The 26,297-nt window shown below is 40.4% G+C and overlaps 1 protein-coding gene across 1 annotated transcript in view; it reads right to left on the reverse strand.

The window, feature by feature from the left end:
- Positions 1-26,297, reverse strand: part of fstl4 (follistatin-like 4) — a 305,040-nt gene that overhangs the window by 34,022 nt on the left and 244,721 nt on the right. Inside the window, exons 7-9 of the mRNA XM_049592891.1 lie at positions 12,949-13,115; positions 6,622-6,742; positions 1,897-2,058 (exon numbers count right to left, since the gene is read on the reverse strand). Coding sequence (XP_049448848.1) covers positions 1,897-2,058; positions 6,622-6,742; positions 12,949-13,115 — 450 coding nt within the window. The remainder of the gene's footprint in view (positions 1-1,896; positions 2,059-6,621; positions 6,743-12,948; positions 13,116-26,297) is intronic.

Consider the following 26,297-nt stretch of genomic DNA (forward strand, 5'->3'; position numbering starts at 1 on the left):
AAAACAGGTATTGGTTTTCAGGAAAAAAAAGAAAACAGCTCTGTGTACACACTTTACACTACCTACGCTGTGACAAATGGCAGAAAGACAAGTTTGGCAACTACCTGGGGAACGTATTGGAGCATTTACAGTAGCAGCTACAGTTAAAAGCCAGATATCTCCCTGAGGAGTTAGTAGACACTTTCATCAGGTGGCCAGAAGACGAGAGTCAACGGCTGCTTCAACATTAAAAAAGATCCTTGGCAAAGTGTAAAGTTAAAACAGAAGAAGCAGCTGGGATAAAATACAGACTGTATCAGAAAGTGATTTGACTCACTTCTCTTTGCTGCTTTAACTATATTATCTGCTGCTTCCTGTCAGCAATGTAACAGACAAAAACAATCTACAAATCTGCAACATTATACATGGTGTGTGTAGGTTACTTGACCCCGTGCTATTGTGTGACCAGTTTCTTTGTGCACAGCGCCACGGGCGCATAGACATAATAAGCCATCCATGATCCTACTTGACATGTTGTAAGTTGCCTTCATGACACTTCAGATGATTTCCTCTGTGGCTTTGTAATTACTACTAAACCAGTCAAAGGCACTTAGCTCACAGTTTTCACTCAACAGCCATAAATGCAGCTCGCAGCCATCCATTGCCCTTAATTAACGAGGAATGTGATTATTGTGATAATGAAAATGAAAATGTGTTGTGCCTTCATCCCACAATGCATCTGGGTCAGAAAAATGATCTACAGTATAATGTCACACGTCAAGGTATCCCTGTAGCTGTGTTAAGAGGTTTGCTCTGTAACAAACTAAACAAAAGGGAATATCAGGAAAAGATCAGGCTCGAGTGGTTTCAGCACCGTGGACAGCTCCAAAACACGGTTTCATTCACTCAGCAACACAAAGCAGTTTCTCGCTTTACTGTTCAACTGTGGCTCACAATCAATACCCCTCACTATCAGCTGTCAGTGTGTGGTTCAGATTTTACAGAAGCCAAATATGAGGATAGAGGCAACACTTTTACGGTGTCTTTATTGGGCTCCTGACAGCATATGTGATATGTGGAAATGAAATAGCCCTCCTCACACAATCACACCTCCTCTGTGCTTTGGTCTCTTTTTGGAAGCAAGGCTAGATAAAAATAAACCACATCATCAACTTTTTTCACTCTAGTCTTTTCACTTAACTAAATGCTTTTAATGAAAACAGCACAAATAATCACTGTAAGTAGGACTCCTGCCCCTTGCTATTGCCCACATTAGCTGGCAAATCTGAAACTATAGCCACCGCAGTGTTTATGCGTTGCTGAACCTCGCAGAACCTCCCATGTTTGAGTGTCTGAGGGTTGATAACAGGCTATTACCACAGGTAATGACCCACACACAGCCAATAAACTCTCCCTTAATGAGAACTGGGCCATAAAAAGAAAAGTTGTGCTCTATTCTGCTCCTTCCCTCTTATATTGAGAGTGTGTCTTAAAAAATACCCTTCTACCCAGGATAAGTAGCTGCCATCTCCTCACCCACAGTATATTTAATTTAACTCTCACTTTCTTCATCCACTCCTAAAGAAAAGGGACTTTTATTTTGTCGGAGGAGCAAAACAAAGATAGTTGAAGGGGGTGAGTGCAATCTTGGTTTCATTACCTTGGTATGAAATGACAATGAATAGAACAACAAACACTGCAGCTGAGTTTTCAATGAAAGAAGGATTTAGTTTGACGGAGCTCCACATGCATTGTCTTAATTTATAAAGGTTTCTGCAGTGTTGGCATACTGCGGTGCTGTTGGTACATAACACAGTGCAATTCAAAAACACTGCACCAACAAGGTGTGACACACGGCAGCTGCTTAAAAGCACAATATGTTGACAGCACTTCCCAAAATAATCAAAAACTCCTCACCTATGAGAGAGAGCTGTTTGGAGGATCTGGGCAGCAGGTCCATGCCATTCTTCAGCCACAGGAGTTTGGGATTTGGGATGCCGTCGGCGTGGCAGTGGAGGCTGGCAGATACGCCGGGTTCCTGGGCCTGCGTCTCTGGATAGACCAGGATCACTGGAGGGACTGGACGCACAAACACAAACAAAACCGAAGACACAAACAGGGAGAGAGAAGAGAGGCGAGTGAAAACCTAATTACACACTGTTTCATGGTAGACGGTAACTCCTGGGGGAATATAGCACAAACACCCACACACGCAGTGGGCAGAGAGGAATTTGTCTCACCCCAGCATGGAATATATTCACACATAACAAGAATCCAAGAGCTCTGGGGCTGCTTTATTACAGCTCGAGTCCTGCATGAAATAGATGTTGGACATATCTACCACTTACCACCTCCTCCGGGGAGAAGAGCGCAAATGAATGTGGAGGAATCGAGGGGGGAAATGAAATATGAGGTAATAGTTTACAGGAACAGGTAAGATGTCGTTTTCTGGTTTTGATGCTGGGTACCTCTCAACATTGGGTTTGCTGACAAAATCCTGATGGTTGCCCCTGCCAGGAGTTCAATTACCTCTCACACTCAACTTACAACCTTGATCCTGAACCCTAATGCAATATTAATGTTGCATGTTGCTTGTTTTCCCTACAGTTTCATCTTATTATTATTTTAAAGTTTATTACATACTTTTAAGTGTTACCAGTTTTTGGAGTGTAACCAAATGTGTTTACTCCAGTACTGTACTTGTACTCTTACTTTCATTTTACATACACAGCTGTTGAGTTCACCATGTTGTTTCTACATCAGCTCTGAATGGACAAATCAAACACTGGCTCTAGATAGGGCCATTTGTATTTCATGTTTTTGTGTTGGCTGCCGTACTTCTTCTACACATTTAGCATACAAGAGAAGTTTCAGTTCAGCAACTTCAACGCTATACGCTCCTAACTTAATGTAAATTTTTTTTAGAAAGGAGCCCTAGCTTAGGAGTGATTTAGGGAAGTTCTCAGAGCAACTCTGAGTATCTTAGAGTTGTGATTATTTTATCTCTGGTGTTATAGCGTTAGGTGGGAAATGTGTGCGTACCCCTAATGAGATAAGTCGCATATTATCCCAGCACAATCTAATCTGTAGCCTTTCATTAACTAACTTTTGGATAATATTTCTCTTTCCTAGTTTTTCACCTTAGGAGCTCTTTTAAGGTCTAAGATGCTCTGCTAATTACTTGTATCTTTACAAGGACCGAGTCTGAATTTTAAGGGGAAATTGTAAGAAAACGTCACAATTCTAAGACTTTTCTTAAAATTTTGTCACCAGTAGCAACTCTTTGAACTAGGAAGCTTTGTGAATACGGCCCCAGACCTTCAACATTCAATTTTTAATGAACTTATAGAATATAATGCATTGTTAAAGATTAAACCAGCTCCTTCCAACCTCCTCTCAGATGTCTATGAGTTGTTGGCAGTTTCACCAAAGAGACATTTCCCCTTTAAACTTGTCAGATTGTTTTAAAACTGTTTAAGGCTCAAAGAGTTCAAATTATCTAAAAGTTTACATAAAAGCAATGATTAGAGAAAAGTCTAAAATATAAACAAATTATTGTATCAGAACTTTCCTTTTGGTTCTTTCGTCTAGCATTATTTACCACATGACTCCCCAGACATATCGTGCAGATCATTGGAGGGGCCATCTACATTGGGAACCAGTTAACTAAACAACCTAAATGTATATAATGTCTAACATAAAGAAAATAACATTTCACCTCCACCAACCACACCAGATAAGTAGGATTTTGAATGCAGGTCTTCTACTTTAAGTGGGATATATTTTACACCATGGTATCACTATTTTATGTCTACTTCGTCTGCTATAGATTTTTTCTCATACGTTATCTATCAACATCTCACTCAGACACACACTAGCCAGTAACACACCAATATCCTCTTCCTCGCCCACACAAGTACATCTACTTGCACTCACGCTTCACCTTCAGCCTGTCTAAAGTCTCTGTGTTATTTTATGTGTTCTGTCAAATCTATCTCTGTTATATGACTTCTTCTGCCTTTCTATCAAAACAGTACTTTGTTACAGAAAATCTTCTTTTCTTTTATTATTTAACAAGTATGTACTTGACATTGCAGAAACATTCTTCAACAGCATTGATACCATATTCTAGGGTACTATAATAACACAGAGAAGAGTACTAGACTGGGACTATGGGTACTTCACTGTCACTGAAACCGCAGCGCTGTCATTCCTCTCATCACAGTAAAAACAGAAGCATGTGTGTTATTCCTTTAACACAATACGATGCTCAGCGTCCACTTAGTTTAATGTGGCACTTGGCTCCCTTCCATTCCACCTTATCGCACCCCGTCCTATCTCGCTTGAAATACCTCGAATCTCCCACACAAACATTTGGTAATTGCCCTCTGCTGATAACTTGCCCTTCAGAACCCGAGTCTGTCTCCATGACTCCCTTCCCATCACTCCCTTTTCCTCTTTGGTTCAAGGTCTAAAATTCAGCTGTGTTTCTTTTCAATTAGCATCTTAGAAAAACAAAACAATCACACCTATTGTCTCTTTTAGAAGAGATTTAATTGAGTTCATTTTCCTTTCTTTGCCACCCTGAGACAGAAGCACACAAATTAGGGAAGCTGTATTTTTTATTTGTTATGCTACAGGTAGGAAGGCTTTAAAAATTCTTCCTCCATGGATTTTCTCTGGAGAGATGCCTAGTACTAACTCTCAACTCTAAAGGTAAGGGAGAGGAAGACCCTTGTGCAGATGATTAATATGAGCAAGACAGCACTTTGATAAGTTCAGCCTGCCAAAATCAGCATGAGAGTAGCTTTGAGATGTATTTCAGCTTTAAGTAGCTTTTCTCCCCTGCATAGAATCAGGTGAATATGCTGCATGCACACGAACAGCGTTCAACCTCATGTATGCAGTGATGGGTTTCGTGGCTTTGATGGAATTCTTTGACAGTTGAGATCCTGTGAGGTGGGTGTGAAACGAACATAGCTTCACAGATACTTTTTATCTATATGGAAACTGATTGCTTTGACAGAAATGCCAAACTTTTGTGGGTTCAGGCTTTTTTAAACGTAAGGATTGATGCATGTCTCTGTCATAAATGATAGAAACAGTCTTTTTTTCTTTTTTAAACAGGACAATCTGAGAAAATATACGGGGCATTTTTTCACATTTTTAAAGACAAACAAATAATCAGTTATGATTATTATTATCTACAAAGTAATCATTATTGCAGCCTTAGATAAGATGTGATAATGTAAGAGACAAATACAAAAATGAAGTACGAAAAAAAGGCCTCGCAATCAACACTCACTCCTCATAAACGTTAGGTCTTGCAAATCCTTAACACAAGATTGCATCCGTTACTAATCATTTGCCGCCATTTCATTTTTTTCACTGTCAATATAAATGTTCACACAATGCATTAACACTGCTTTTGAAAACCCCAGTGAGTCCTGTCACTTCATTAAAGGTGACAAACAGTACAACGTGTGATGGTAACATTGGACAGCTTAAACTCTGGCACACTGTTTAACTTGCAAAACTAATGATTTTAATGCTGCGACGTTAGACCAACCGATGAAGGTCTAGTCACCGAAACGTTGCAGCAATTTAGACAAGTGTGCGGGAGTTTTTTCTACAAGTCGTGTTCTGCTCGTCCCTCTCCAATGCACCTGTTTGGAAATAGATGTGCAAAGTATTCCTCTATTCAGCATTGGATAACTGACAACTTGGTAGTGGTAGAGAGGCCTTCAATTCACTCTTTGATCCTTTTCGATTGTCATTGCTGCTGTTGCTCTTTGACTTTTCAAACAGTTTCCCTCAAAGTCCCTAAGAAGCCAAATTCAAAATTATGTGGTTTGCAGACTTTTTGTTTTATCTTCTTTGTTGTTTTGCCGGCCTTGTTTTTCCTCTTTTTTCCCCTGCTATAAAACACTTTATAAATTATGTACTACACAGTGCTATATATAGTAATTATACTTACTTAACTTACTATTTCTACGCATATGAGCAGTATTACCCACCAGGTTTACCTGTACCCCAAGGGCTACTTCTGCAGCTATAATTAATATGGCAAAAATATTGACAAAATCGAAATGGTAAAAAAGAAATATATCATATCTACACACATTTGTGTTATCAGGAAATGTATACGAGGCTGATAACTAAATGGTTAAAATGTCCAGGTTTCACCACATAAAGTGATAGCAATACATAGGCACAATTGGTCAAATCCACAGATGGGGAGAAGATGGAGAACAAGGCTTAACATTGTCAGTTGCAGGATCAGTATGTCTTGTATGGATTTACATGTGTCAAGAACCCACCACTGCTTGTTGTGTTTTCAAGGATTTTTGTGTTTGGAGGTCAACAGGGGTATTTGAGCCCCTCTGAAAAGGCTGACAAAAACATTGGGAACCACATATGACAACGCTGGACTCAATTTATTTATGTTAACCTTTGTTTCCAGACATTTCTGTCAACTGCATGTTGGCTTAATTGCTTTTGGAGCTGTTCTAAAACTGTTTTTCACTGTAAGCAGGAAAGGCAATGAGAAAAAGATCCCTTCACTGGGGAGCCACAGTGCAGCACAAACAAAACTAAAGCATTTTGTCCACCACTGTAAGTAAGAAATGAGCCACTACTGACCATTCACCTGCAGCACATGTGTCTGATAGAGGTCTTCATAGCCGTAGGCATGGCAACTGTAGTTCCCCATGTGGATGGTTGTCACCTTGGTGATGTACAGGGAGCCATCGTCCCCAAAGTCCTGTAATACAGGAAAGAGATGGAAGAGGAAAATTAAGTAAAGAAAGAAGAAGGCGGGGGTGCGGATGAAAAAGCACAAGATAGGGAGAGGAGGAGAAGGGAGGAGGAACGGGAGGAAAGAAAGGAGAGGAAGAACAGGAGGTGTAGGAGAGGGAATAGCGGTGAAGAATGGGGTGCAGGAAGGAGCCACAGGGAGTGAGGGAGAAATGAAGGTAGCTTGATAGAATACATAAGGATGCTTGGAGAGAACAGGGAGAGGAGAAAGGAGGCACACAGCAGCAGGGAGTGATGGGAAAAGACAAGAGAGAAAAAGAGTGATGCAAAAGGGAAGAGAGACCATGAATCAATGGTTTCCCTGTTGAGCTGAAGCAGGCGTTAGGGGATTTGATCCTCCTCTCTCCCCTCATCACGCTGCCTCAGCCTGATAAATGGCAAGGGTTAAAAATATAAAGCCCATTAGGTTGATGAATGGAGCTGGTTGTTGTTGGTGCAGCATGCAGCAGTCACCAGGGGGTTCCAGCCACAGCTTAGGGCGGATTAAGGCATTAAATAGTTTGCTGTCCCACCAAGTGGCAGAGCAGATGTCCTGATGCAGCTCTGTCGTGACACGGAAACCACAAACGGCTGCTTCCAGTCTGAGGGCTCTAGAAATTAATGTGACCTGACAGAGGGTCGCTTTGTGACAGGAGAATGCGAAATGACTTTCTTGTAGGATAGACGAGGGAGTTTAAGCAGCTTTTAAAGTTCAGAATTTACAATTAAGGTGAGACATACAACTGCACTAGTGAGGGCAATTAAAACAGAATGGGCCATTTGGGTTAAAAAGTATGACTTTAATATATCTGGCAGGTTGCGCCAAATATAATTCAGTCTAAAAACTTAACTCTCAGTTGTGGTTGCTGTGATAAAAGGAGCATCAGTAGGGCTGTGTCCTCAACAGCAATTATTCAAATCATCAGTTGAGGTGCTCTGAAATCTCACCTCATATTGTGAGTTAACCATCAGACTTTATGCTGACTACACTTAGTTCAAACCAAATTGAAATTGCATTAAAGAAGGGTGAGCAGGGTTTTATTTCTTTTACTGTGCACTAATCTGGTGATTTCATATCACAGATGATAAAGGCACTGAAAGTATCACAAGTAAAACATAGGATCTGATATGTTGATATGTTAAAAGAATTTATTGTGGGCCCACTTGTTGCTCAGCAGGTGAGCTTGACTGCAGTGTGAGGGCTCATTTAAGCCCCGTTTCCACCAAACACTTTCGGTATGGTAACCAAAAGTAACCCTTCAGACATGGTACCTAGACCGTAGCGTTTCCACCGTAAACAGTACCCTGAAATGTGGGTGGGGTTGTTGTCACTCACTGCTCTGTCCAGCACTCACTGTATTCCCTTATTACTGGTGACACAGATGGAAGTCTGCACCTCGTTTACTGTCCACAGAACGAGGCTGCACGGCAACATTTTCTGAACAAAATAAAACAGGCTGCAGTGAGAGTCCCTCTCCATGGGATATTTAAAAATAGCAGCTTTGTGCATTTAGTCCTTCTCAGGCAAGCTCAGGGGTTTAGTGTTGCTGTAGCCCACAGGAACAATGCTCTGCGATGCTTTTATTTTTCTCCTCCGAGTGAGGATCGGGACATATGCAGTCCTGGTTGAAATTAAAATGTACAAACACTTGGAAATCGACTCATTACTAAAAGCGTATGTCATTTAAAAAGTAATGAAATGGTCGAAGTTGTCACAGTGAAATTTAAGGTGTGCTGATGGATTCACGTCGTCAGCTCATGCATTGAGTAACATTACAAGCTAACGTTCCACCTTAAAAGTCACCAGCAGTCGGCCCAGTGAATGAAGTTATTTTTTTCTCAGACTCCAGCTGCTGCAACAGGCAGCAAAACATCCTTTCCAGTGGTTACATGAGCTTCAAAACCAGCCACAGCTCGGCCCTGAGCAGAGTGACCGTCTGCTATTGACCAATCAACGGACTGCAGTGTTCACAGCTCCACCTTTTAGCACTGGATCTGTGCTAGGTACCCCAACAGAGAGGTGACCAAAAATGGGGACATTACAGAACAGTTAGTGTACCAAACTGAACTGTACCGTACCATACTGCTCAGTGGAAACAGGGCTTTATGAATTTGCTAAATTTGACTAAAAATCAATAAGTTGTCTTTTGTCTGATCTGTGAGCCTGCAGTGTGTCTGGTTGGCTAGTGTCTTTCATGAAGACATGAATGTAAATGAAAGATTTTGATCTGCACAGCTCCTCTTCATATAATAGGAACAGTTGTCAATTTTTGAGTTCATGAAATGTATTGATGGTCTTAGGAGAAATCTCATACCAGGAAATTACAGGCTGTTATTTTCATTCAGGTTAAATTATAGGTTTTTATAATGGGAAAAGGTGGAAGAATAATACAGGAAGATGCCCAGTGGCTACATTCAAATGAATAAAATTTAAGTCACTCTCTGAAATTTTGCATTTCAGATGCAGCACTTCATCCATGTCTCCTTTGACCTATTCTCCAATAGTAATCATCTTTGCTTTTTCATCATACACAGAATAGTACTGACGCAATAAACATCCGCATGCATACTCTTAAGAGCAACATTCATTGTATGTTTACCAAGTGGTAGCAATGTGCATGCAAATGAAAGTAGCTGTGTAGTATTTGTTTTTAATAAAAGAAATATACATAATTCATTTCATTTCTGAATGAATCTGCTTCCAATCTCACTCGGACATAAGACTCTTTGGCTGATGGGCGGCAGTCGCTACAGTATATGGCTATTCTGTCTGTGTCTGTTTGTAATACAGCCTGTGGCTTTTTGCTCTAATGCAATCAAACGTGGTGAAGCAGGTCTGAACCCCCAAATATACACAGTGAAGTCACTTTGTGGAGAACATAGCTCTATTCAAAATGTAAAATACCAAGTTTTGATTGAAAGTAAAAAAAAAAAAAAAAACAGACAGAAAGAAACACAATGAAAACCAATACAGTGGAGAGAAAGGTGGGCAGAGAGAGGCAGACAGAGAACAAAGACCAAAAAGAGACTTTGAGAGAGCAGACAAATAAGACTGATTGTAATGGAGGCTCAGCTCTCAGGTTTAGGGGTTATATGCCAGAGTGCAGAAAACTTTTCATCACTGTCAAATGAAACGTCTGAAAACAAGCCTGTTTCCATTCAGGACAGTTCAACAGAGGAAAATGGTGGGCTGAGAGGACTTTGACAGGAGAGTAAGGTCCCCCTCCCTCCTTTCACCCAGCACCTCTTTGACCTGCATTGTTCAGAGTTGACTTGTTGAAGAAAGAACACAAGTTCTGTATTCATTTTCCACTCACTGTTTCTGGTTACTCTTTGACACTCTATTTCACTGCGATTTCACTATTATAACAGATGAGACTGCATAGAATCATTGTAGTAATGTAGTGTAGTGTGTAGACTTGGGTGGTATCAAGACATAATAGTACAGCAGGTATTTTAAAGGTATAATTTTCAATACGGTCACACATACAGATGCTCCGCTTTCTATTAAACTGATACGGAGATGCTGTATTGTGGCATTGTATTGTAGTGCACAGTACGCACCACAAGAGGTCAGTCTTTATTGGTTAAACAGGCAGCTGAACTTAAAGAGATGGTGACTGCAGGTGGTGGAGAGTATTGCTGCATGTAGCTTTATCATGAGATGACTTCTTCCAACTACAAAAGCTGATGTCATTTAACACATGGGCCTCTAGTTTCCCGGCGCGGCGCAGGGTGGCGAACCCTGCGCAGAGCTAGTTTCGAGCAGCGCAACCCAAGGCGCGCTCAGTTTGGTAGTTTGGCAGACCGAGGTGCGCTGAGATGGGTGTGGTGGCGCAGCAGGGGGAGGTGTCGACAGATCCAGCTTGGCGCAGTGACAATTTCGTGCCAAAAAGGTTCGCCGAAGGTGCGCTAAAAGCTCGCCAGCTGAAACCAGGTCTACTCTCAGCGCAGGCGGAGTGCAGCCGGTGTAGTGGAAGTTTGGCTGACCGGCGGACAGTGCGCACACATCACCAAAACCTCACAGGCAGGTTTCTAGAATGTCAGGCACATTAACAATGCAATAAATACCCAAAAAAACCACTATTCAATGCAACTATCTGCAATCAGCACATAAATGTATCTCTATATCGACTCAGTGTATCCGGGCAACATTAATTTACAATTGTGGTGACCTCCTCCCAGGCTACCTTTGCATCATCAGCCCGTGGAGGTCTGCTCACAGTTCCGTATATTCGGACACTGCGAGCCTGGACCTCCCGGACCAAAACATCAGTTTCCTCCTGGGAGAAGTTTGGCCGTCTGACGCTGCTGCTCTCTTCTGCCATGGCAAATTGAGTAAACTCTCATTACGCCTTCGCGCGGCAATTAAGGGCGAGGAGAGGGGCTCATTTGATTGGTGTAATGTGTGTAAAACCCACTCCACGCCTTCTCTCCTCCCTCTTTCCGACTTGCGCAGGTAGGAGGGACGGAGGTGGGAAAGAGGACTAGCTGCGCCAGCTTGCACGGTGTGCCAAACTTGCAAAATCCACCTGGCCACACCCAGTTGGTGATGCACAGGTGCGCTGCGCCTCCGCCTCGCCCAGTCTGCGAAACTAGAGGCCATGGACTCTGTTCAGCTCACTGATGTGCTGGTATACATCGCAGAGACAAGTGTCATTGGGTCCTCAAACAAAAAGAGAGCTTATTATTATTTAAATATAGCAAACTCTGAGTAGGCTAACTGCTATCACTGTAGAAACACAGCATCTTAGGTTAGACAACTGACCCTTCACTAAGTCCCGCCCCAGACGCAACTGACTAATCCTGTGATCCTTTGACTCTGATGCAATCATTTCAGATTTCCATTTTGAGGCTGGTTTTGTTGATTTCGAGCTAAATATTATGCCTGGGGCACGTCGTATATTCATGACACTTCTTACCTGGAGAGGCTGCAAAAAGATATACGTTTTTTCCCTGTTCCAAAACCAAAATCAAACCCTGAAAAGTGTAGGGTTAGCTAGCTAGCTCCTTAAAGTATAGCCTGCTGAATGTATACACATGCTGCTTTTGCTTTTTAATGATTATACCATTGAATATAGACCATCCCTGCTCTACAGGGACCGCTGAAGACACAATATTGTCTTATTATACTGAATACCCTGGTGAAATATGAGGAACGTGTGAAAAAATAGATACCACCCAAGCCTCTTAGTGTGAGCACTGTATAATGTTTGCTGACTAGTCAACTTTTCTGTCGATATGTGCTATAGATCCAGTGCTTCATATTAACACAGCATATGCTTAAAGATAAATGATTAATGTATTGTAGCATGTACATTAATACATTTCTAAAGCGAAGCTTGTATTTAAATGTTTATCTTCTGCCCTTAATGGACTCTGGCTATGGACTTTTTTTGGGCACTCTCATTACTTAACAGAAAATTTTTTTGTTTAATCTATGACTTGACTGAAAAGAAAACCAAACCCAGACAGGGCCTCTCTCTCTATCCTCCACTCAGATCACTGTGTTCTGTGGAAATTCATTATGCACGGTCAAGAGCCCGAGGGACCTCTGTTGCCATCGCCTCTCCTCCAGTCTCCACCTTAACACTTGACATTGTTTATCGGCTCATCATCACAGCAGACCAACAAGGCCGCTCATTAACATGCAATTAGTGAATTGTGATCCGGTGGTGGGTAGAGCAAGGCCAGCGCTGTGCTGTCACCTGTGCAGATGTGTCTAAACAGGAGCATGCCCACATAGTTCATTAAGCACTGAGCAAGCTAGCAGAAAATTCTACAGTTTAATGAAGAGGGCTGGGGAGTAAAATGTTTCTTTTGGTTAGATTTCCTTCCTTGTTTTTTTTTCTTGCTACTATTTTTCAGCCCCTCCTCATGTCTTCTCTTGTTCAAGGCAATTCATGGTTTTGGTGTCTGCGAGGCTCAGCATAACATAAACTTTGTCATCTGCCAAAATACATAAATATTTTCACAGTGTCCTGTGTGGATGTTGGCATGGAGGCCAACATTTTTTTCCTATGTGCTAGAAAAGCAAACTAGATGCTTCTTTTGTGCACTTTTTACTGTATTCCCAAATTTTGTAGCTATCGCCATCAACTCCAGTTCCACCATCATTAATGACAGCAGCAAACTACACCAGCCATGATGAAGAGAACAAAAGCATGCACTTACATTGATATCCTCCAGATCCAAGAAGTTCAGTATGATGCCGTTCCTCTTCCAGATGATTGGTGGGCGCAGTGTCCCCTGGATGGCACAGGTTAGGACAGCACTGAGGCCCACTGTTACCGTGGAGACACTGATCTGCTGATCCTCTGCCAGGCTCAGCTGGACAACCTCTGTTACAATGAGAGTATGAAGAGAAATGATTAGTGTTGAAGAGGGAGAACAGATGACAGTGAGGTGAATAAGAGATGATAGTAAGAAGAAAAGATTTAGAAAAATGACAAGATAGAGGAAAAAAGGAAGCAGAGAAAATCACAAATCAGAATGAGTGTGCTGATGTAGTGGAACTGTAGCCAAGCTGCAAGCATCCATCTCATTACTAGTGGACCAGGGAGGATAAACAGCTGTCCGGGAGTGAAGGATATCCAGTATGAAAAAAGACCACGTGTCAGAGGACACGCAGCTAGCCAAATATCATTCTTCTCATTAAGGGAAATTTATGTTCATTGAAATGGCCATCCAATTCAATTCACCTTTACGGCAAATTAAGAATTATTCTTCACTGGTTCCCCTTGGCGCCATAAATACTGACTGTCGCCAAGCTGTGTGGCCAAGCACAAAATCTACAGTCATAGTTACAGTCTGGAAACTTTGTCATCTACTGAACATTTTTCTTATTGTCAGTTTAAACTTACGTTGTTTTAACTAGACATAAAACAGTGTCTTTGCAGCAGAATGGGCTCTGCAAGTGTCATGTATCCTCACTATTAACTCTATTTCTTCTTAAGTTACAACACCGTCTAATTCTTCAACTTTCTCCATTAAAACAAAATCTCTGTACTCACAAAATATGCTTAAAAATAATGGTGTTTTTGTCAGTTTTGACAGCAATGAATAGGTATAATATTGGGATAAGAGCAGAAGTATGCTGTGGAGATACTGTGTAAATGTGGGGCTCAGGCACGCCTGCAGTGACATGATATATGTCAGTGTGTGACCCTGGGTCAATACTGGCTGGGGACAGGATATACTTGGCTCAATAAATAAAGAGACACAGACGCCTGATAGAAATCTAAATGGAGCCTTCCAAGCGTAACACTGAGCAAATCTCACACAAGGCATTTACTGGACTGATGCTATTAACTGCCCTTGCTGCGTGACTTTTCAGTGCCGAAATGCTTGAAAAAAAAAAAAAGATGACACCATTAAGGATCTTATTAGAGCAACAATAAAAAAGAGAGACAAGAGCAGGGAAATTTAAATCTGTCATTATGCCTGGAAAATGAACATTGATAGATAATACAGCTGCTGGGATTTGCAGAATAAATACTAGTACAGGATATTAAGCACAAAGAAAAAACACAACACCAAAGAAAGAGCAATTCAGACTAATTATGCTCCTTAAATTGGTGAGCAATTTCCCCTATATGAATTAACTGAACATACAAAATTATATACATCATATCTATTTATGTCAAATCAGTAATATCCCACTCAGTACAATAAATATTCTGATGAATGTACTGATAATATTGGCTTTCCAAAGAAATGTAGTTATTCCAGTCAAAATAAAATGAGCATCTGCTGGGAAATATAAAATCCGCATGAAATGCAGTCATCATGATGGCATCATCTTAATGATGTGGTTTTAGATGTTGCAAAGAAATAGAGCTTAATGATATGTGATCATGATGATCCTGCGCTTATAACTCAATCAGTTGATTTGTGTGTTTCTGCTATTCACTTAAAAACCAATTTCATTTAGCCACAAACTATGTTAACCAATCATCTTGTTACTGTCAGGCTTGAAAACTGTCCTTTCACAACAGGGGTTGTTTATTTCTTCAAGCTCCCATAATTAGGAAAGCAGTGCCAACCATGGCATCTGTCCAACACAGAGCTGCTCTCGGATCACAAATTAAGTTGCAAGATAAACTACACTCACTATGTTGATATAGGTTTCATGTAGTATACATTAATATACCACCAGCATGTTTGTGCTGAGAAACTTCTAAATTTCCTAACTTGTGCTCCCTCTCTGGTGCCACAACTCTATCAATTCTATCACAACCTCTAATGGCTGAAAAACAGTGATAAGGCCAGTATCACCACAAAGTTTCATCTCAACACCCACATGGAGCAATATTTCATTGTCCAAATACGCTTCAAGTAGATGGCTAGCAGACTTTGAAATGTTTGTGCGGAACTTCCTGTCCGGATCCAGACTTTGACAAACGCTGTTGTAAAAGACCCCTGGATATTAGCTGTCTGTTTCACATGGCTCTCCAGGTGATAGATATATCCAGGGTGACAGCTCAGTCTGTCGGTGATATTTCAGAATGCCTTGGGTACAGTGCACTGCCAGGTCCAACAAAGTTATAGTTCAGCAGAGCAGTAATTTGGGTGGCAGAACAGGCTTTGAGTGCCATGTGGACAGATGAGGGATGAAATGCATTGATCTGACATGGCTTGGAGGGGTGGTTCCAAGGTGGTACTATGCATTTTAACTAGACCACATCTCACAATAAATTGAATACAGTGCATGGGAGTAAGATGTGTGGTTTGCTGTGTCTTTCTGCAGCAGCTGGCTGTTCAGATGGGCAGCTGGTACGACTTAATATTGATTCTTATGAGGTATAAAAGTAGGTGTACAGTTTTAAAAGTTTGCTGGCAAGGACTGTTTCTTCAAAGTTCAGTCAGATTAGAAGTACAAACTGTAATTAATAGACTATGGCAAATAAAACATTGGCTACTGTGAAGGACAGGGCTGCTTTTGATAGCTACAGTAAATAAGCAAATGCTGCTACAATGGAATTCGGGTGCAAAAAAAGCAGTTGGAGATTTTTAATTTTAATTCCAGAGTTAAAAAACTGCTACTAAAAAAAGAGAAAATAGGTTTCTATAAACTTTCTAAGTCATCTTGAAACTTTTGTGGACCTGATAGTTGTGTTTTTGAGGGCTGACTCCAGTCTGCTGTTGAAATATTGACCGGTGAGTTTCAGATAGCACTGTGTTTATCTGGTTTTGGAATGAACACCTTCATTTTACTACACTGACAGCGGTGATAAGATAACCTTCAGCTCACAGCCCCCAATGTAGGGCTGTCACACTGCTGAATACATACCAAATCAAACAGGAAATGTTCTATAAATTCAAAATGGGCAGCAGTGTCTAAATAATTCCAACAAATGTGCCAACTCTTCATACTGTATGAGGTCAGTCTAAACTTTCAAACTTTCAGCTGATGTAATAGTCTTCACTTTTAATGTCTGCCTGAAAGGTCATACTAAAAAAAAAATATCTACCTCCACGAAAGACAGACCAGTGCTAAAATTAATCCTGATGCCGTTCCAAATCTACTAAGGTTACAATTATGAAACCAAGAAAAGAGAGAAAATGCCCTGCCTTATTTATGTTGTGAAAAAAGGTGTGTAATATTAGTTAGACAATATAGTGGTTGCTGTTAATGTCACTTTTCTAGATCTATTACCTCTTTTCGTCAGTCATGGGCTGGATTGGCTTGGCTTGGCTTGGCTTGATTTGGGCCGGCTGGTCGATGGCTAGATATTTTTGCTGCATGTGTTTTTCCACAGCAGGGCAGGTAAAAGAAGTTTACCTGTTGGAGGTGAGCTGTTTGCAGAGGTACAGTAAGAGCTTGTTGTCTGCAGCTCATCATCAACATCTCACTGTGGCTGTTTCTGATTTAACTCTTCCTCGCTGCACCGTTATTAGACTTGCCTTTGTTGAAGAAAAGACGCTAACAAAGTTCTGCTAATTAGGTAATAACACATTTCATTTCCTATAGATTCTTCACAATAAAAGTCGTTATTTTCTTACGTATAAACTTTTATTGTGAAGCAGCAACATAAGGAAATTCGAGTTTTCAAGCAGCAACTTTACACAAACATAAACAGTAAATTAAAGCAGATATCTAAAGGAAAGACAGGATGCAGGAGAGAAACTAAACTCTAAACCACAGAGATTTAGTTAGCTACTAAAAAGTACCGAGAGCTGAACACACAGAGACTTTTAAAACGCCTTTCTCTCTGGTCTCCTGCGCACTCCTGGGGAGTAGAAGGGGGGATGTCGGGAATTGGCTGCGGTCAGCGAGATGCCACAGCTACCTGCTTGAAGGCAGGCAGCCCTGTTTTTGGACCTACTCCAGAGAAGGTCCATTTCCACTGTGGCGTGGCATGGCGCGTCTGAACTGACACAAATTGCTGCAGCATCGCTTTACTCGGCGCGGCCAAGAGAGACAATGGAAAAAGGGTATATGTAATAAAGGGACAGTTTAAATGTTAAAGGGAAACCTTGTGTTTGTTTTTATGTCTAGTGACTAATGGAGACAGCAATTTTTAAAACTGGGCCAGTACTGAGCCGCTGCAGTCTCAGCGGTAAAACAGACTGCAATGTTATCCCTATGGGCAATTATGCACTGTCAATTTCTGTCCATTAAAAGTGCTTATTTTGCCAGTGACAGGCTCAGACTATTAGTGTCTGACAACATTACATAAAGGACCCTGCAGAGAAATTTTTCCTTTCCTTTCTCTGGTCTGTTTGTTATTGTGACCATGTCTAGCTGAAGAAGAAGTGTCATTCTGAAATCTGACGATAGGTGACCCGTTGCAGGGGAAACAATGGTGGCAACAATAATGAGAGCTGGAGAGAGGAGAGCCGGGAAGAGTTGGAGTAAAGAAAACCAAGCTTTGTGTTATTCTAACAGAGTTCCTAAGTCCTGGCTGAATATTTAGCTGATTTCAAATGGAATGTGGAGAAGTCTGCAAGAATTCAGAATTAGACTTCTCCATGAGCGAGACTTGGTCACACTCACTAACAAACAGACTGGAGGTTAAGGTAAAGAAAAGTTACTTTTAATGGACCTAAATTGATGGGGCACAATTGTCCATAGAGATTACATTGCAGGCTGTTTTGAGGTCTCGCTCAATACTGAGCCAATTTCAAAAATTGTTGTCTCCATTTAGTCACTTAGAAACAATAACATGGGAAATAATGGTCCAGGTTCAAAAATACCTAAGTGTCACTTTAAGATTTTCATTGCCAAGCCCTACAATAGAGTCTATCCTATGTTACGGTTATACAGGCTGGTTTGGAAACCCAACTGTCAGGTGTAAGGGTTAAATTCTTAAAAAGCATCGGGGATGCAAAATCTCAGTAGGAACTTATACACATTACGTTTGGCTTTGTCCTAAAATTCAAGCACACTGGGTCAACATTCTACAGGACATGGGAAAATTCTTGGTGTTGCTTTGTGAATGAATCCTGTCCATTTACTCCTGGGTTACCTGTGTCAAGATGCTATTGTGGTTTCTCTAACAGTTTATATGATATCATGCATATGCTGCAAGGAGGCATAACTTGTTGTCATGGATAAGTGACAAGCCACCCTCTAAGGCAAACTGACACAAATGGACGATTCGTGGAAATATGGACTCCTTACTTCGGTTTCTCAAACTAAACTGTGGCTTCAACTAGTGTTGTTTTTGGCGGCCTGTTTTAATTTTAGTTTTAGTCTAGTCTTTGTGTCAAACTGTCATTTTAGTTTTTATTAGTTTTAGTCACGTTCATACTCTTTTTTGTTTAGTCAAGTTTCAGTCAACTAAAAGTCTGAGCATTTAGTTTTATTTTAGTCAGAATAATCCATGACTATCTTAGTCTCGTTTTAGTCAATGAAAATTGTATTTTAGTCTCTTTTTAGTAATGCAATTCTATTATACCCAGTCAATACAGTATAAGTACCTAGTATAGTATAACCAAACCAAAATTTTCTTTTCTAAATTAGCTCCTAGTTAGAGCTAAATATATATTTATTTATACAACAGTTAGTTCCGACCGAGTAATTTGATTGGACGAGAGTCATTCCGTGAGTGCTGATATAGAGTATAACATCACTGGGACTTGTAACAGTAAAATCACTCCGCTCACAGGTGTTATAAGTAAGGGATAATGTATAATGAGCCGGTGAATACTGGGAAAATAACTCCCGACAGGGGAATAGAACCCCGACGCGCACCCTGCCCTGCCGGCAACGGCTGAATCTCCTTGTCAGGGCAGCATCCCTAGCAACGCTGGGCTACATAGCAACGGTCATTACACAGTAATATCAGACCTCTGAATGCCGCGACTGACCAATCAGAATACAGCATTTAATAGAGCCGTGTAATAAATATAAATACAGCCGTTAATTAACCAGCTGTCATGCTTGCTACATTGACGCAAACTGACACTAGCGTTACACCAAGAAGATGGATATTTTCCCCAAAATTACATTTGAATTAAATTATGAGTGGTCGTCAGGAGAGGACGAGGAAAAGGAAAGCCAGGACTCTTCTGTGCAGACCTCCAGGTGTGTTTGTGGAACATCAGCTGATCTCGACAAACTGGAGAGGAGCAAAAATTAAGCGAACACGGTCAGGAATTATCAATGATCATCTGATGAGGTACTGATGAGGATGAGGGAGAGTGGAAGCTGAATCCGGCTGTGCCAACATCCAGGTTTGCCAACGTTTCAACAGCCGAACTGGATGAAGTTACACAGTTGCAGATCAATGTAAATACAAAGTAGCTTGTGAGCTTAACATACTGGTGGTGTTCTTGTCACGCCTTGCCTGGCGACAGACTGGGGGAACTTTCCTTTTTACATACTGCAGTTTGTGTTTCTTGCAAGCCGTTGCCTAACATTATGATAATTTAAATAAATTTATTTCATCAATTCTTGTTAACATTTCATCTAGATTTATTGTTGCTGCTGTTGTATAAAAGCAATATCACACGAGAGGGAGTGATGTTGTACTGTATATCGTCACGGCTGTAATCTGTCTGCGCAGTGCGATGCACGGCCTAGGAAACAGAAATACTGCAAAATAATAATAATAATAACGCGACTAAACATTATAATGTTATTTCGTCTCGTCTCGTTTTGGTCAACGAAAATGAAGAGACACTTTAGCAGAGGTTTTATTTTGTAAACCACATTTAGTCTTGTTTTTATTCATCAACAATATTGCATTATATAATAAATTATAGTTATCGTCACATGACCACCATTTACGTTGCGTCTCGTCTCGTTTTCGTCATGTGATAAAGGTTTGTTGACAACGATATTTAGTCATATTTTTCGTTGACGAAAGCAACACTAGCTTCAACACTTGCAGGCATTTTGCTTGATTGACTTATAGACACTGCGCCTATGGATTGTACTGTTTTAAATGTATACATTTTTTTTTTTATGTTGATGGTTGTGCAGACCAGTGTTGTGCTGAGCTGGTCAATGTTGTTTATAAAAAGAAGAAAAGTCAATAAATATATTTGACTACAAAAAAAAAAAAAAAGCATGTTTGGCCATATAACTTTAGATTTATACCAGTTGTTTATTTAGGTTGTAGGTATATAAAGGCAGATGTACACTTTCATGTTTATAACCTTTGAAATTATTTGTATAGATTTATCATTCGATTCTTTTTTAAAAATTCATTTTAACAGTAAGTGAGTCTTTTGAATAGTGCTGTTATTAAATCATATTTTATTGCGACATGTCTACCTTTGTTGAGCAATTCTGTTAGTGTAGAAGAATTTTCTTTTACCGGATACAGAAATAGAACCACAACCTTGAGAAGAAGAATAAATGAGCCTAACCTTTCAAATGCATCAGCGCTGAATCTTGTCTTAATACAAAATAGCCCAAGAACTTCGCCTTCATAAAATACTGACTAAAATTTGCAAAGCTATTACATAAATCATAATGTATCTGATCATTAAGGAAATGAATAAGACAAAGAAAACATTTCCAACTACAAAGACTAATCCCACTTTAAAAGTAAATCTATATACATCTGTTCAAAGATCCTTCGATGCTCTGTGCCACTCTCTGATGACCCAGACAAATTGCATATCCACAGGCAGTGCCTGCTCTGCCCTGGATAGCTGGGGAAGGTTGTCATGACATTATCTAGTTAATGATCCCTACACTTCCCTCCCCCCTTCCCAAAATAGCTCCAATGTGTAAGTTAGTAATTGACTTTCAGGGGAATTCAGGAGCTCCACTGATCGATCAGCGCTGCTAACTGAGCTATGGACTGGCTGACAGGGCCAACCGGGAGGTTTCTGTATCTAGCTCTGAAGGGATACACAGTACAGCAGAGTGCAAGTAAAGAGAGGAAGAGTGAGGAAGAAAAGAGGGGAAGCAAGGCCAAATATCAGGTATAAGATGTAAAGACAGAGACAAGGGGGAGAACCTTTAATGACAGGAAACAGGGTAAATTAGGACAAGTGTGAGCAGAGGAAAAAGACAGTAAACAGAAAAGAGGAATGCAACATCAGAGCGAGGGAAAAAGAGAGCTCAAATGTGAGAGAAAAATAATGTAATGATGAACAAATGAAAAAAAGACATGTCGAAAGATGGACCGAAGGAACACAGGAACATAAGAGAAGGAATAAAAATGTGTGTGCGTGTGACTCAAGAAGAGAGACAAATTTGATGCAGAGCACGTAGAAAATCTCCCAGGGAATAACTAATGTGGCGAGCTCAAGACTGCAGCTGAGAGAGTTGTCCCTTTCCACTTTTATGAGACCAGCCCCCCCGTGAGCTGGAGTAAGACATCAAGCCACAAAGCAGAGGAGCAGAACACCATGACTTTTTTAGAGGGTAGGACAGATAACATCCTGACTGTAGACTAAGACGAGGGAAAGAGAGAGGTAGTGAGGGGCAGAGAGCGAGGAGGAGAGAGAAAGGCAGATGGAGAGAGGGTGAAAGGTGAAGGAGTTGGATGTGAAGAGTCGTGTGCGTGGCCAGGAAGCAAGAAAACAAGCTGACAGTGAGCATCAACAGATTTGTCGAGGGTCAAACAAACAATCAAGCATGTAGTTTAATAATGGGCTAAATTTGGTAAAGTGTTGTAGGGTGCTCTCAGACCTAGAGTTTGCTTGCTTTGGTCCGAATCAGGGACTGATTTTCTTACAAAGTTGCATAATTGCCGCGAGTTGGTTCGTGTTCTCACGGCAGCATTTACAAGTGGACCAGATAAAATGCCTAGTGCAAGAAAGCTGCTCTTGATTGGTCAGAATTTCCATGCGAGAAAAATCCAGGGAGTAAACGAAACGTTGAAGAAGAGTACACTTGCAAGATAAATGTGACACTTTCTAATGTCACAATAGAGGGACAGCTACGCAGGTTGATTTTAGCGCTGCTCATCGTGGACTATATTGCTGTCATTGTTCATTTTAGTCAAACCATACAGTTTGAAAACGAGGCACGGCTCCAACTAGAAAACAATGTTTTGATGCATTGGATGTGCTGAATGTGCATATTAAGGCAGTACAGGAGGAGGTGCACATTAATAATCCTCCAGGACTGTAACATGCTCATGTTTAACCCAAGAATGCGTGATGAGACTGCAGCTGGTCAGATCAAGGTTGGAAGATGTTCTCACCACAAATGAACTGCACCAGAATTGGTTTGTATCTGGACCGAGACCACCTCTTAAAGAAGTTCTGGGTCTGGTTGTTTTGGTGTGCACCAGAGTGCGATTGCTGTGTTTATACCTGCCCAAATGAAATGCACTTAGGGGGTGAATAAACCTGAATTCGACTGAACCGAACCAAACAGGGCAGTTGTGAAAGCACCCTCAGATTTCGTGTACCAATTGTTTCAACAGCACCTACACTCACTTGAATACACCACGATGCATGTTATTTTATGTTTGTTTTTTTTATCTGTTTTGAATGTTGTTCTTTCATTCTTTTAAGTTTTATTTCTATTTCTTCACACGTTTCTACCTTGAGATGACAGGCTATATTACTGTCTGGTCCGATAAATTGAAAAAATCTCCCAAATTATCCCCGCTGTTACTTAAATGTCTCTTGATTTGCAAAGTACTAAATCCATGTAGCAGCAAAGTAACTATACCCATATTTAAGTTGCAATCTTTCTGTAAATTCATAAAAATGTCTTTAAATCACACAGAGTTGCTGCTCCCACCAGAATGGTAATAAAAACAGAACATTAACGGACTCTGTGATTGAATCTCCCTGTATAGAGACTTGGCAATTTTTAAGATAATATATGACAAAGTAATTGTGATATGTGCAAAATTAAATGAAACATGAAAAGACTGTGATCCAAACAGGCATACTAGGAAATTAGCTCTCTTATGACCAACAAACTCAGAGTACACTCGCCTTTACATTTTACCAGAAATTCAAGACAGGAAAAAATAGATTCCTTGAGGTAAATAACTTTCTTCTCCAGGGGTTTAGTAGGCGTGTTTTTTCTGGAACAAAATAATTATGTTTCAATCTGTTACTCACCAAACAATCCACTCTAGTCCAATATAAACAAGTTTCAACAGTTCCATGCATTTTATACAGAATCAGTGGCTGCTGAGGATCGCTGTCTCTGCAGAGGGAGGTGGATAATGTCATAGATGTTTGTGTTGTTGTATCGGCACAGAAACGGAGGCAGAAACAGACAGATTGAGAGAGATACTAACAATATTTACCAAATCTACTCCCCCCAAAATTGGTTAACAGCAGCAGTGATAAAAGATAACTTAATGTGTTTAATCAAGCTGTCAAACCTGCAAATCTGACATTGTTAGACCTCAGAGATGTCTCAGAAAACACAGTGTAAATTAGGAGAGTTCATGCAAATATGTAGCTCAGCATAACTATGTTGAAAGAAAGTCAACTCTAATTTAATACAGCCCTGATATGACACATAAAAATGGGCCTGACAGAGGCTATGGTGTGAGGTTGTCCAAAGCCATTGGCCAAGTGTGTTATCTGACCACTTAATGAAGAAATATTTTAATTAATTAACATTTTTTAATAATTTTAATTCAATTTCATAGTAGTAGTTTGATAGAAACTGATCTGGTAAGCTGCTCTGCATTTAACGTGATATTTTATTGCTCCCCTTTGATCAGTGTCTCTCTGAAGTGAATGAATGTGTGATAAACGTTAAGTCAGCACTTCAAAAGTCAGTACTCTAATTTACAGCATTACCTTATTATGCTTATAGAAAATGGAATTTGCTCAGACTACGTTTCCCTTAAAACATATTGGCTATTTCAAATTAGTTGTGTAATAACATAACATAATTTCTAGGAGACAGGGTTGACTAATGCAAACTTTACTACTTTTGACTGTAAAACATCAAACAGATAAAAACTGCAATTTTATAAAAATCTTTACCATATGAAATTGTAAAACACTCTTTCTTGTGCTCCAGAAACCTATCCAGAGTATGGTTTGAAGCAGGTTATATCAGCACTCTCTAAGCATTTTGGTGATTTGCAGGTAAAACAAGATGTCGGTGCATCTATTAGAACTGGACTAAACTTGGTTGAAAGGTTATATTAGACACTTGGCATATTTATAGCTGTTCCCACAGTGTTTCAGCAGCATTTCAGTGACTACAGAGCAACACTCTGCAGTAACAATGAGACATGCTGTCAAGCAGTGAAACCTGTGGAAAAGCATAGCGCACGCAGGTTTACATGTGAGATGCCACCACAGTAATTACTGCTTGTCTACTTCAACAATCTTCCCTGGATTACTCTGAAGATTCATCAGAACTTTGGATAGGTGTTTCAAGCCCAACTTATGCCTTTAACTACAACTGAGAGAACACAGACACCCAGACATGTACATGCAGATAAAAACACAGAAAGAAACACACACATACACCCCACTGTGCTTTTTCTCCTTCTCTCTCTGAGTGCAAGCCTTAGTGGAGGATATTGTGTCACTCACAACAAGTACATCCTCCTCCGTTCATATGTCATGTATGCAAATATATGCACGGCACACTCGATTATTCACATTTGACCCTCTTAGAAACATATCCTCATTTGGTCTCGTGTTGTAAATGAAGATTCAGGCATTAGTCATTAAGCTCATCAGTGAGTGAAAAGCAGCTGCTACAGTAAGTGGGCTTGATTTGCCTTCCTACATGTTCCTGTAAAGCTGCCAAACTACTTAGCAATGGAGACTTGTAGGATTCAGAGTAACCTCACGCTGGTGTTGTGTTTGCACTTGGGTCAGCCCTCAACTAAAGGCACGTTTAACAGGCAACAGAACAGATTTTTGTATTGTTGCTATGCAACCACCAAAAAGCCATGACAACAGGCAATCTTAGACCACCAGGCAATGCAGCAAAATAATGCTGTGTGTCAGTCTGTGGTTAAACACGGGTTGCTCTCACTCAGTGTACTTCCAATCAAAGGGGCAGATGCTGGCACCTGTCATCATCTTTTTTTGTATTGTAAGATCAGGAAAACACTTGGAAGCCTTAAGCAGTAAGTGCAACGAAGCAGTCTACAGTGATGTATGGGGATGCTTAAAGATGTAGGTTGCATTTGTGCATCAAGGTGTGCTCATATTAGACTTGCACCAATTCATTGCTAGTGCTCGGAACCAGTGACCTGCGACCAGCCGGTAAGTCTAAAATATGCCAATTTAAAATGCCGGTCAACTTCCCGGCGCGCTGCATGATTGACATCGTGTAACATCAGCAGCGCACACACACGCACGTGCAATTCACAGCTTGGGCGATGTGAGGAAGTGAAACATGAGCGGCTTCTCAACTTAATCATTCACGCACACACATCAAAATGGCGGGCGCGTCCTGAAGACCTGTGTGAATTTTCCACAGGAGATATTTTTACTTTTTTGTCTTTTAAAGAAATTACCCACAAATGCTATACACCACAAATTATTATTTATCTATGTTTTTATTTATGTGTGCCTTTTGACTTATTTATTTTAGTACCTGAAGTTATATTTGGGCAAAAAGGAAAATGTTTCTTAACCTGTGTCACTGTTTTTGTTTGTTTGTTTGATTTGATTATTGAAAAGCTGGTTGTATCTTGATTAAAATATTCTAATAAAGGACAGTTAGAAAATATTGCGTGCTGTAAAGTGGTTTGAAAAAAAATGAAATCAGAATTGGCCATCAAATCCGAAATCGGTATCGGCCCAAAAAATTGTAACCGGTGCAAGTCTAGCTCATATACACCAATCAGCCAAGACTTTAAATGCACTGAGAGGTGAAGTGAACGACACTGAGCATATTGTTACAATGCAGTGTCCTGCTGGGAAATCTTGAAGGTGAAAAGGTTTTCCAGCAGAACACTGGATTGTTTCAAGATAATCAAAGTTATATCACCTGTCAGTGGTTTAAATGTTTTGGCTGACTGGTGTATCTGCACACATGTATCTTTGAAATATGCAGAATATAGAAAAATACATTTGTTATCTAATGTATTTTGATTCTTGCTTGAAAACCTATCTTCTATATCCAAAGAGTCTATAAGGTTGAGTAAAAAAGTGTATCATGG

This window comes from Epinephelus fuscoguttatus, linkage group LG12, assembly GCF_011397635.1.
Source record: "Epinephelus fuscoguttatus linkage group LG12, E.fuscoguttatus.final_Chr_v1".
Lineage (NCBI taxonomy): Eukaryota > Metazoa > Chordata > Actinopteri > Perciformes > Serranidae > Epinephelus > Epinephelus fuscoguttatus.